We start from the raw sequence: 13,439 nt of genomic DNA, 5'->3' as shown, positions 1-13,439 counted from the left end.
ATATATAAACACAAAATTCTGAAATTTTAACTTCCCGCCCAATTCCTAAAAAATCTCTCTTCCAAATAAAATATATTAATTTCTACTTTCCATTCGTACAATAATTCTGGGTAAAAATTCTATTCTAAAATTATAAAAGAGTGTAATACAATTCTCTTTGCACATCTAATCTATACTATATATAAAAACAAAATCCTGAAATTTTAGCTTCCCGCCCAATTCCGAAAAAATCTCTCTTCCCAATAAAATATATTGATTTTTCTACTTTCTCATTCCTACAATAACTATGGGTAAAAATTCTATTTTCTAAAATTATAAAATTGTGTAATACAATTCTCTTTGCACATCTAATCTATACTATATATAAAAACAATATCCTGAAATTTTAAATTTCCGCCCAATTTCTAAAAAATCTCTCTTGCCAATAAAATATATTGATTTCTACTTTCCCATTCGTACAATAAATCTGCTTTAAAATTCTATTCTAATATTATAAATAAAATAGTGTAATACAATTCCTATTCTAATCTATATTATATATCAAAACAAAATCTTGAAATTTTAACTTCCCGCCCAATTCATAAAAAATCTCTCTTCCCAATAAAATATATTGATTTCTACTTTCCCATTCCTACAATAACTCTGGGTAAAAATTCTATTCTAAAATTATAAAATAGTGTAATACAATTATCTTTGCACATCTAATCTATCCTATATATAAAAACAAAATCTTGAAATTTTAACTTTCCGCCCAATTCCTAAAAAATCTCTCTTCCCAATAAAATATAATGATTTCTACTTTCCCATTCCTACAATAACTCTGGGTAAAAATTCTATTCTAAAATTATAAAATAGTGCAATACAATTCTCTTTCCACATCTAATCTATACTATATATAAAAACAAAATCCTGAAATTTTAACTTCCGCCCAATTCCTAAAAAATCTCTCTTCCCAATAAAATATATTGATTTCTACTTTCCCATTCCTACAATAACTCTGGGTAAAAATTCAATTCTAAAATTATAAAATAGTGTAATACAATTCTTTTTGCACATCCAATCTATACTATCTATACTATATATAAAAACAAAATCCTGAAATTTTAACTTTCCGCCCAATTCCTAAAACATCTCTCTTCCCAATAAAATATATTGATTTCTTCTTTTCCATTCGTACAATAATTCTGGGTAAAAGCTGTGAAGTTTCGAAAGTTCGGCAATGCAACACTTTTGACTCGGTTGTCCGTTTTGGACAAATATTTTTTTAAAATTGTGTATTTTTTCGAGATATATCCATCGCAAACTGCCTTAGGCGGTTTGGCCCACCAATTTCTAAAAAAAATGCTTTATTAAATTGTTTCTAAGAATTAACTATGAGAACCATATGTTTAGCTTGGCCCACCAATTTCTAAAAAGAATGCTTTATTAAATAGTTTCTAAGAAATAACTATGAGAACATTATGTTTTATTAATGAATTTTTAAATTTTTTAATTAAAAAATTGTCCCGTGCATTTTTTAATAATCTCTCTTTATAATTGGTCAATTTATTTAATTATGGTAAATTAGGGATAATTAATGATGGTAATAGAAATCCTATAAGCGACCTCTGGTGAAATTAACTCTTAAATAATTATATATCGATTTAAAATATTCTTAGTATATTACAACAATTCAATTCCGTGCATCGCACGGGTGAAAATACTAGTTGTATAAAAAATGTACATAGCTGTATGAACAAATACAAGTAATTGTGTGAACAAATACATATAATTGTGTGAACAAATACAAATAATCACAATAACTTCCTATCGGGCGTCGTTTTGGGAGGCGCGCGGCGCACAGTGCTACGCACGCCCGGTGGTGTAGGGTATAACGATTGCTTCCTGCATTTAGAACAATCCTGATTATCCTCCAGTTTGGAATGAGGATAGTTGGATTAACGGGAGGAATTGCTTCAGGGAAGAGCACAACCTCCAGTCATTTCAAGTCCCGCGGCATTCCAGTCGTGGATGCCGACATCGTTGCTCGTGTGAGTATTATCCGTTAATTAGGTTTCCGCACTGAAACTTCTGTTTCGAATGCTGATCATTTCTAGCATTATTAGTGTATTACTGAATTGCTTATCGGTACTTTAGGGGAGTTATCGTGATGGGTGTTTGTGTTATGCAGAATGTCTTAATGAAAGGCACTGTTGGATGGAAAAAGGTAGTGGCTACATTTGGGGAGGACATCTTGCAGGCCAACGGCGAGGTGGATCGTGGCAAGCTTGGTCAAGTTGTATTTTCTGATCCTGCAAAACGCCAGCTCCTTAATAGGTTCTTTATTGATGTGCATTTAGTTGTGTTTTTTATTTTCATAATTCGTGGTTATTCCTTAGGATAGGTTCTATGCCTCTTGCCCATCACAGAACTGTGTAGGATAGATATTGAAATCCATATGCCACAAATATTGCCCCTAGTGACATGGTGCTCCACACCACTGCTAAAGCTAGCCGTGATTACTCCATGATTGTGTGGTTGCCCTTGGGTTTGAGGCCGTGACCTTGAATTAGTGCACGGGTGTGGTCGCGCCATAGCCCCATCATGTGGATGCGGTAGTCTTGTTGCCCCTCTGCATGGGCACAATCGTGAGATTGCCCCGGGAGGTTACCGTCCTTGGACGCACTCATCCCATTGTTTCCCGCTTGCACACCGGCCCGACATGCCATTTTGTTCTCGCTTAATGAACCTTGTTAATCCAGATGTTACCTCCTCGCTCAATCATAGCACATGCCAACCCATATTGCCCCAAGCCATGATTTCTTCACCATGGGCCGTTGAGCTCTTCATTTCTTTGTTGTTGGATCAAAGCCCCACCCTTTAGATCATATCTTGCTTGCACTTAGATGAATTACAGACAATGTGCCATTGGTTATTGGTTAGGCGACAAAGTGTATATATTCCCCATGGATCCTTCTTCCAGCATTGTGGACCCTTCAAATGCTCGCATGGTAGGGTGCACTTCTCTGTTTTAAAAAGGGAAATTTTTTTTAAAGGAAGAGAGGAAAGTAGGAATGGTAAGCTAACATGTTCAAACTAATAAAGATTGGAATCAAGAAAGTATTAGTGAAGTTATTGTTTCCTACTTCATGTTGTAGACATTGACAACACAAAAAAAGTGGGGGGCCTTGTGATGGGGTATTGGGCTGATTAGAGGTATGATGGTCTTGTATTTGAACAAATTTATTCACTTATATTAATTAGAAAGAGCAACTTGAGATTGAATGGGTACCCGTTATTTCGGCGTCTTGATTTCAATATTAGATTATTAGTTTCCACTTTTTCCTCACATTCCTTATGCTTTTAATTACATTCCTTGTTTCCTACCATCACCTTAAGACACTTTTAATAAATGAGGGGTTTTGCATGTTTATGTTATATAATCTTTAAATTTATGTTGGAAAAAGTTGCTATGAGGATATATGGCTGTTAATGATGAGATGAAAGGGTTGAGAAAAATATTCTATTGGTATTTTAAAAGCACTAAATAGTTAATGTTGTGTCGTTGTAGAGTGTTGGATAAATGCAAGAAAAATCCAATTCAGACCGGACTTTTCTCTCCCTACTACTTATTTCCCTTCTTTTATTATAAGCTAGACACAGGTTGCATTCATGTGGTCGGGACTCTAGCTTGACACTATGGATACCTTGCCATCCCATTTGCAAATCATCGTGTAGAATTGAAAAACTCAAGCAATTTTCTCTCCTGCTATATTGTGTCTCTAAGCAGTATTTTGTAAGTTTCAATCTTTATTCTGGGGGCACGGAGTCAACAATTTCTGTGCTTAAACCTTAGGAGCAATGCTACAACTCCAGCATGCATCGGTAACAATAAAATTGCTTTTAATGATGTGGGATATTGGGATCCATATCACAAAAAGCCTTAGCTATTAGCATTTTTTAAATATTGGCACTTTAAAGCAATTTCTTACTGTTGATTTGGAGATAGGGATGTCAATCGGGTTAAATTTTGTTTGCCCTTACCCTAAAACTTGGGAGGTAGTTATTTATTGGCCTAAACATTTTTTGGCCCTAACTCACAATGGGATGGTAGGGTATTTATAGTGTCAAGCTAGTGTTACTGATCATATGATTTAGAGAGAATTAATTTCAACCATTCAACCTGTTTGGTTATGCCTGACTGAGAATAAAAGAAGTGAAATAAGTAGTAGGGAGAGAACCCAATTTGACTTGGCTTTTACTTTCCATTTATCGAGCGGTATTGACTGAATTCAAACATTTTTAAAATATTACTTTTACTTGTAGAGTCATGATCAGACTATACATGTCAGATCATGTTGGAATGGAATTGTATTATTTAACTGAAAGCATTGTTCTTCAGTTTAAAGAATCTGCTTATTTGTGGCATAATGTGTAAACCATGCATTTGCATTGTAAGAGAAGCTTTTAAGAATGAGTTTTCCACAATCTCTGAGAGTACAGAATGAGCTTATGGTATTTTTGTAATATGCATTTGTAGGCTGTTAGCATGTTATATCTCAACCGGTCTATTTATGGAAGTCTTGAAGCTGTGGATGAAGGGTTGCAAGATAATTGTTCTTGATGTGCCTCTTTTATTTGAAGCCAAGATGGATAAATGGACTAAACCTATTATTGTTGTTTGGGTTGATCCGGAGACACAGCTCCATCGCCTCATGACAAGGGACGGATCAACAGAGGAAGAGGCCAAAACAGGATAAGTTCTCAAATGTCTCTGGATATAAAGAAGACAAAGGCGGATATCATCATTGATAATACAGGGACACTAGAGGCTTTGAATGAGCAGTTTGAGATGGTTCTAATCCAGATCACAAAGCCATTGGCTTGGACCGAGTATGCACTTTCCAGACAGGGAGCTATTCTTGGATTGCTTTTGATTTTCGCTGGTGTTATACTATGCAAGACGGTTTTATGAAAAATATGGCTTTTGGGATGAAGAGAAGATCAGACGGATGGAATACAGCCAAATCAGATGTGCTCTACAGCTCTTTCGATCTACGATGACCAGGTAATAGCTGTTGATTCTTGAGTGGTTTACATCATATTCATGCCTTTTATATGGAATGTGAGGTCTCAGCTTCACCCACTATACAGTTCCACTGCAAATGGGTTAAGAACTGAGACAAATTATTGAATTGCTGTGTGCTGGAGGAGATTATAGGAAGGGGAAAAGTAGTTGATAGCAGTGGATTATAATTGCACAAAGTGATGATTGCAGAAATCTGGGCTGTCTTATAGAGGGAATTGCAACTTGCAAGATGGCCCCATTTTCTGTTTGGTAGCAGTGGAGAATTTGTTGGCTTTGATGACATTTCTTAATCTGGGTTCTATTGATTACTGAAATATATAATTTGTTAATTTTGAGAAAAATATATAAATCCTAAAAATCACCTTTTTTTTTGGTAGATTTTATGTATCCTAGCAGTGGAGAATTTGTTATAATGCATTTTCAATCTCTAAATTATGCAAAAAAGATACAATTTTCATATGTTAGAAAAACAAAACCATGAACTTTCATAAGCAAAAAAGTTCATTCATATGTGATTTTACTAAAAATATTTGCTTTAGTTATAGAATATGAGAAGGTTTGCTATTTTGGTGCTCAAGGAATGAAAATCACAACTTTTTTTAATAAAACTAAAATAACTCGTAACTTTCAATTACAGGAAAGTTTGTAATCGTTATTAGAAAACGTGTTTCGAGTGAAATCGTCTTTTAATTATAGTTGATAAAAGACCATAAGGAAGTACACTAAACTAGGTTGTCCATAACTTTCACGAGAAGTTGAAATAGAATAACATAACTAAGTCCGTATGGGTAGCTCAACTGATTGTATAGGTGAAATTTGTGATAAGAAACCAAAGATCAAGTCTTACCAACGGTAGAATGAGGGAGTTCCTTGTGCGCAATTAACAAAAATCTAGCGTATGTTGATTAGTTGATCAGTTGGAAACGTTTGGATTGGACGATTCCACCTTTTGTTACAAGAATAAGTAATTAAAAAAATGTGTTTTTCTAATAATTATTTGTATTTTTAAAAAATAATAACGTCATAATGTTCACTTCCCGAGTTCCGTACCGTTACACCTGATCACGCACCACACCACACCACACCGATCATCATATCTTTATAAATTATGAGTACCCCTCCCTCCATTCTTTCTTTCTTCTTCTCTGTTCTATAAATCTCAGTAACACTCGCCCTACTATCATCTTTATATCTAATTTTTTCCATTTTATTCAGATATTTTTTTGTTCTTTTTCCATTTTTAGCTGCTGTTAAACCCTTTGATGAGGGGAGTAGCGGCGTCAACATCAGCTTGGAGGAACTTTTATGCCACCGATATTTATGGAGAGTTCGTATTACGCGCCACCTCACACCGTCGCGTCTCGGCCGTCCATGGGATTCCCTCTCGGCACGGCGCTGCTCTTGATTCTAATTTTCAGCTTGAGCGGCATCTTCTCCTGCTGTTACCACTGGGACAAACTCCGATCCTTCCGCCGACGCTCTCATTTCTCTAACGCCGCCGATCTCGAGGCTTCCGCCGCCGGCTACGGCCCCCATAAACCTAAACACCTTCCCCAGGTAGCAAATACTTGCTCGCACTATTTTATGTGTCTGATTTGATTACTCAGACAAGAGTTGTTTTTAATTTAATTTTTTAATAGTATTAAACAAAAAATTTAAATCTAAAAATAATATAAAATTACTCAAATAGTTAATTTGACGTATGAATAGTAAATAATATATTTAAAATAAGATAGTATATATCTAAAAAAAAACATAATAAGTGTGGATGAATGTTATATTCTTTATTTATGTATGTTTTTTTGTTAAGTTTTTTTTTTGTATATTATCCATCTGAACAATTGTCAATGGAAAAATCGAGCATAAATAAAGGGTACGGAATATAATATTCATTTACATTTATTATGTTTTTTGATTATTTTTATAATAATTTAAATATCTAAAATTTAAATAAATTTAAAATTTTAATATAAAATACTAATATTGTGCCCCTATTTTTTTCGCATTGCGCATAAAAAATTCTAGTATATATATATATATATATATATATATATATATATATATATATATATATATATTGTCTAGAAAAATCATAAATACTACTTGGTGTGCACTTAAAATTTTTTCCCGAAACTCTAACCAACAAAGAATCATAAGAGAATAAATCACTTGAATTACTCAACTTATTCAAATCAAGAAAGTCAATAAATCGGTTGCAGTAAGAGTTAATTTGTAATCTTGTGATTACTAAGCGAACTGCCTTACCCAGCACTGTAATCTTATGATTACTAAGTGAACTGCCTTACTCGGCAGCTTTATCAAATTGAATGGCAAGATTTGTTTGTTGAAACGATTATTGTAAATTGTTTGTGTTTTGGTTGACAGAATTCGAAGGAGAATCATAGGCAGACTTTGCCGGTGATAATGCCCGGTGATGAAGTACCTAAGTTCCTGGCAATGGCGTGTCCGTGTCAGCCGCCGCGGCCCGGGAAGGCCGTGGTTGTGGAAGTGCAGAAGCCGCCGCCCCCGCCGCCGCAAATGCCACCCAAACCGCTTTGTGGGGTTGAAGCAGTGCCGTTCTATTAGATTACAGCTCCATCTCGTACGTCATCGTTGATTCTTGAAACTGAAAACTGACCATTTGCTTCGTGAAGCGGTGGACAGTAGTGGACTCCCCCTCTATTTTTATTTTCTATTTTTGTAATGTAATTATAATGTAAATTTACAAAGTTTTTATTTTTTTTTTATAAAAAAAATATCTTGAAATTCTAGATGAATGAATGACTATATATGGATGGTTAGTGTATCGAGTAATCTTTTAATTTTTGTCAAAAATCTTTTTAAGTCTTGTCATGTTGCACATGATTTTTTTAATACAATTTATCTTTTTGATATAATCTGAAAGTTATTAAATGAAACTTTCTGATGTGATTTGAAAGTTAATACACATACTTAAATGGTGATTACGATGTTTTTCGTCATTAATTTTTTTTTTTTTTAAAGTTTAATGCAAGAGTGATTTTTTTTTTTTTTTAAATCTTAATTTGAATCATTAACTCAAACAAAATAACACAATTTCACAATCAAGTCTCACTCACATTATAGACACCAAATATTTTCCACACTACTACTCAACTAATTAGTGTACTATATAGAATTATTTTCGATGGTTAACTCAAACAAAATAACACAATTTCACAATCAAGTCTCACTCACATAATAGACACCAAACATTTTCCCCACTACTACTCAACTAATTAATGTACTCTATAGAATTATTTTCGATGGTTAATTCTCATATGATGTGACATGAGATTGGTTGACAATTATCCGATCATAAATCTTTTAATTTGATAAAATAATATTACACATATCGGATTGGGTTCCCGTGCAGTTAAGGGCGTCAGGTGTAGTTGTGCGGTTAAATTTGAGCCACTGATCTTGCTTAAATCAACGTTCAAGATTAACAAAATTTAATTAAAAAAAAATGCTGATAGCAATTTGGTAATTTTTGCATCTAGGTCAAATTTAAGGTGCGTGGTTTTGTGCTTAAGGTGCATAGTTTTTTTTGCTTAAAGTGTATGGTTTTTGTACTTAAGGTGCGTGGTTTGTGTGCTTAATGTGAGTAGTTGTTGAAACTTAAGGTCAGGGTTGTAAAAATCCCGCCTAGGCACCGAGTAATCGGCGCCTAGGCACTAGGCGCCCATAGGCCGTGGCGATTTCCGCCCTAGGCTCCCGCCTAGGAGACCAGCCGCCTAGGCGCCCGCCTAGCGCCTAATTCAGCCGCCTAGCGCCTAACTCGTCCGATTACGCCGAGTTAACTCGTCAATTTCTGTCGAGTTAGTCGAGTTAACCCGACCGACTCGACCTTGCTAATTTTGTCCATTTATATGACATATACATATAATATGACATATATACACTCGTAGACTAGTTTGATACTTTCAATCTTTGGATGATTGAAGTATTTGGGTATTTCATTTGAGTTTTTATTTTTTTTAATATTCTTTTGATGTTATGACTTATGAATTGTCATTATGTCATTTATTTGGATGTGTTATTTGATTGAATGTTGAAAACAGTCTCATTAAAATTGTCAAATTGCATGTTTGCTACTGTTTTTTTCGCGACCGCCTAGATTCCGCCTAGGCGCCGACTAGGCCGCTTAGGCGCTAGGCGCTGCCTTGGCGCCCGACTAGCACCCAGCGCCTACTGCAACCATGCTTAAGGTGTGTGGTTTTTGTGCTTAAGGCGCGTGGTTTTTGTGCTTAATAAGGTGCATGATTTGTGTGCTTAATGTGAGTAGTTGTTGAAACTTAATGCTTGCCACATTATGGAATATGATTGAGAGGGTAGAATTTGTGAGTCCGCATCGTAACAGGGCATTTGGTTGAAATGGAAGAATTAAGGGGGAAAGGAATTGTGATTCGGTGGGAAAAGAATAAGTTGGAATAAAGTAGGAATTCAAATTACAGTGTTTGGTATGCAGGAATATGATTACAGGGAATTGAAGGGAATAAGTGATATAATGACTGAAATGCCCTTACGTAATAATAAATGAGGGAGTGGATGAGAACAATGACAGGGGTAAAATTGTCTTCACAACAGTATATTTCTCCCTTTCCACCACTGAATTATAATTCCTAGCTAGGGGGGTGTCATGAATTACAATTCAGTGGATGGAGGTAATTGCAATTCCCTCCAACCAAACAATGCAATTAAGGAAATAAACGGAATTACAATGCAACTACAATGAAATTACATCAAACCAAACGAGTTGTGAACTCATTTTTTACTCCATGATGAGTGCTGACATGTCATATTTGATTCATCTAAAAAAAAGGGTTATAGTTTTGATTCTTTTATTTTCTCTTTCTCTAATAAAATCTAAAAATGTGGTTACAGGTTTACTCCATCAGTGTCTTCTTATAATTTTCCAATTTGATATCTAGTCAATTATAACACATTACATCATTATTATTATTTGTGAAATATTGATATTAATATATATTATGAAAAAACAATTTAAAAAATGTTACCATTATCTTAAGTAAAATTGTCCCACATAAGGCCTCAATAATGTTGCTCTTCCGTCATCCATATGATGATTATTCGATTTTGTCACGATGTAACGATGCTTTTCACTATATATGCCTTTAATTTCTTCTCAACTACACAATACCTTTCGTTGTTCGATATGACAATTCGTTTACTCTCCATCCATCTTCTATTCTTTTCTACCTTCAATTTACAAGAATCACCATTGAAATAAATACTAAGTAAAAATAAAATAAAATTGGACGTAATTATTGTTTTAACACATCCATTCTCCTTATCTGAGGATTACAAAATCTTAATGCATATGGCCTAATTATATATGATGATGACTACGACATTTGATATCATATCTGGTCATGTAATATGTGCGGTGCACTTTTAAACATGTTATATACTATTGTTATTTCGATTTTACAATTATATATTTTCTGATGATGTGTTGCCTGATCATCGGTTTCAAAGGATAATTCACTTTTTCCTTCCTTTCTTCCTTCCTAGCTTCCTTAATATGCATGGTGTATTTTTAAACATGTTATACTATTGCTATTTCGATTTTAATATTATATATTTCCTGCTGATATGTTGGCTGATCATCGATTCTAAAGGGGTTCGCTTTTTCCTTCCTTCCTTATTTTCTTTCCATCCAATCAGTGTAGAGCATATCCGCATATGACTGCATTTATTTCAATTTTCTACTTTCCTTTCTCCATTTTCTATTATCTGTTTTCTATGTTTTAATTCTCTACTTTTCTTTTTCCCCTCGTTAAATGTATAAAAATAAATTTTAAAAGTACATTTAAAGTGTGTTTTTATTTAAACATAGGATAATAGAGACAACAAAGATGCAGGCTGGGGCCTCTTGATCATAGAATGGAGTAGATTATATTTAAAAAAGACAGTTGGTATAGTGGGGGCATGGTGGCGTTCTTGGCTAGCTAAGCCAATTTGGTAATGATGTAACATACTTGCCCATTCCGTTTGGCCGCACTATAATGACAATGATTATTAGTAATGAATTTTGGATTCAAAAGAGGTGACGAAGGTGGGTGAAACATGATTTTCGTACCTGAATGTCATAAAATCAATTATTGTTTAAGTTTTACTATATTTACTCTAAAATTTTACTCCCTGATTTGGCGAGCGTTGAACGTGTTAATAGAGATGCGACTTAATTTAACTAATTGTTATAGGGCTGGTGGAGAATGACATTAGTTTGGGAGTAGGCAACAAAAAACGACAGTAATTGGAAGATATGTTTAACGTAATATATATCGAATGATTTGACAAAGAAAAACGTTAAATTAATATTAATTAAAGTGGGGACTAGAGATTATAGTGGGAGTGAGTAGGATTTCCACTTTGCTTTATCACTAACTCCACCAGTACTAAACATTAATTGTCATTTGTCATCCCTTTGGATCAGATTCTTCTAATCTTAAACTAACAAAAGCCTCCATTTATGTATGTGACCTAATATAATATATGAGATTATATAAGTAAAACCAAATGTGACAAGCACGTGTCATATTGATATTTTTGGACAAATTACACTATAGAGCAGGGTTCACATTGCATTGTGAATCATGATTCAAAATGACGACATTCATATTATGTGTCTACAGTTAACATACTATATGTTATAAGGCTATAGTTAATAGATTATGTGCTTGTAAATAAATTAAAGACACATAATATGTTCACTACAAACACATAATATGCAGTTAACATATTTGTACATGCAGTTAACATATTTTATGTCGATAGTTAATAAATTATGTGCTTTCAATTTATTTACAGACACATAATTTATTAATTGGAGACACATAAAATATTAACTATAAATATATAATTTTTACATCAAAATGAATCCTGATTCATAACCATTAATATTTTTGGCACTTGTACGAAAGAATCAGACTCCTAATTTGGGCCTTTAAATCCAAGTCCATTTGCAGACATGCACTACTTCCTAAATCTTATTTATATATTTCTTTTTTACTTGAATTTAAAATAAGTCTGGTGTAAAATTGTTTTATTGTGGACGTATAATATTTTTTAGATAGAATATAATAATTTTTTAGAAGAGGATTGGACTGACTCAAATGTTTGCCACGCTAAAAAGTATGGCTGCCTGTTTTGTAATTCTAACTAGCAAAAGATTACGAGGAGGTAAACCAACTTAAGTTATCTTAATTAATTGTTTTAAACTAAAAAGATCAATAGATCAAACAGCTCCAATTAAAAGGTCAAACTTAAAATCTTATAGTTATCAAACTAATTTAACAGGGATACATATTGATCTAATTTTATCTTTACAAAAAGTTCATCCAATATATCTCATGATAATCATTAATTTGAATCTTCCCTATATCTTAACTATAATAAAGCTATATGGTTTGGGAAGTAATTAATGTTACAATTAATACCACAACATCCTTTATTATAAATAAAAAAAAAACACAACATTTGAAAAATAAAATAGCTATATATTATATAATCATATAAAAAATGTACTTTGAAAAATAAAATAGCTATATATTATATAATCATATAAAAAATGTGTTCAATTAGAGTTTAAATTTACTCATACAAAATGTAAAATTTGCTTTCAAAATGTAACTATCTTAGTTATTATTTGTATTATGAAAATTATAATATAGATAAAATACAATTAAGAATAAATCAATGTAATTATGTAAATTCTCTCTATAAGTTTATTTGAATACGCACATAATTAGATATTATATTAACCATACAAAATTTTAATTTTAATTTTAATTTTAATTTTGTATTCTATAAAAATAATAAATACTTGACCAATGGAAGCTCAAAAATATTATTATATTAAACAATTTAAAATATTTTAATTTTTCTATTTTTTATTTATATTTATAATAACATAATTTTTTTCCCGTGCATCGCGCGGGTGAATTACTACTTAATATTAATAGTACAATGTCTCATATTAGTCATATACGGAGTATTACATATTTATAATTTGAACTAATAATTTCATCCATCAAACCAAAATACATGAACTTAGGAAAGATCAGAGGCCGGGCTACATACTACTATTCAATGCAATTATATTCCATCTGTCTCACATTACCCAGAAAAGCTAAAGGGTGTGGCACAATATATACCTAAATCTTAGCAGCAAACAAATTAAATTAGAAAAGATTACAAGGGTTGGAAAAATAGCACAAAAATCACATTGAAAGTGGTTATTTTGTGGTACAAATATACATGGGGTTCACTTCTGATTTGAGTCGGGTTCTAAGGTTCTTTATAGTGAGATGAAGAGATTGATATA

At 32.9% G+C, this 13,439-nt stretch overlaps 1 protein-coding gene and 1 pseudogene across 1 annotated transcript; both read left to right on the top strand.

The window, feature by feature from the left end:
• Nucleotides 1-1,904: 1,904 nt before the first annotated feature.
• LOC109177920 lies at nucleotides 1,905-5,429 on the top strand (annotated as a pseudogene).
• A 728-nt stretch (nucleotides 5,430-6,157) lies between these two features.
• LOC109177782 (uncharacterized protein At5g65660-like) lies at nucleotides 6,158-7,903 on the top strand. Its single transcript, XM_019327238.1, has 2 exons — nucleotides 6,158-6,625; nucleotides 7,454-7,903. The coding sequence occupies exons 1-2, from the start codon at nucleotides 6,374-6,376 to the stop codon at nucleotides 7,652-7,654; spliced, it is 453 nt and encodes a 150-aa protein (XP_019182783.1). The 5' UTR covers nucleotides 6,158-6,373; the 3' UTR covers nucleotides 7,655-7,903.
• Nucleotides 7,904-13,439: the final 5,536 nt, after the last annotated feature.

This window comes from Ipomoea nil, unplaced genomic scaffold (genome assembly GCF_001879475.1).
Source record: "Ipomoea nil cultivar Tokyo-kokei standard unplaced genomic scaffold, Asagao_1.1 scaffold0805, whole genome shotgun sequence".
Classification (NCBI taxonomy): Eukaryota; Viridiplantae; Streptophyta; class Magnoliopsida; order Solanales; family Convolvulaceae; genus Ipomoea; species Ipomoea nil.
Note: the sequence above shows the minus strand (reverse complement) of the source record. Positions and strands in the feature narration are given on the sequence as shown.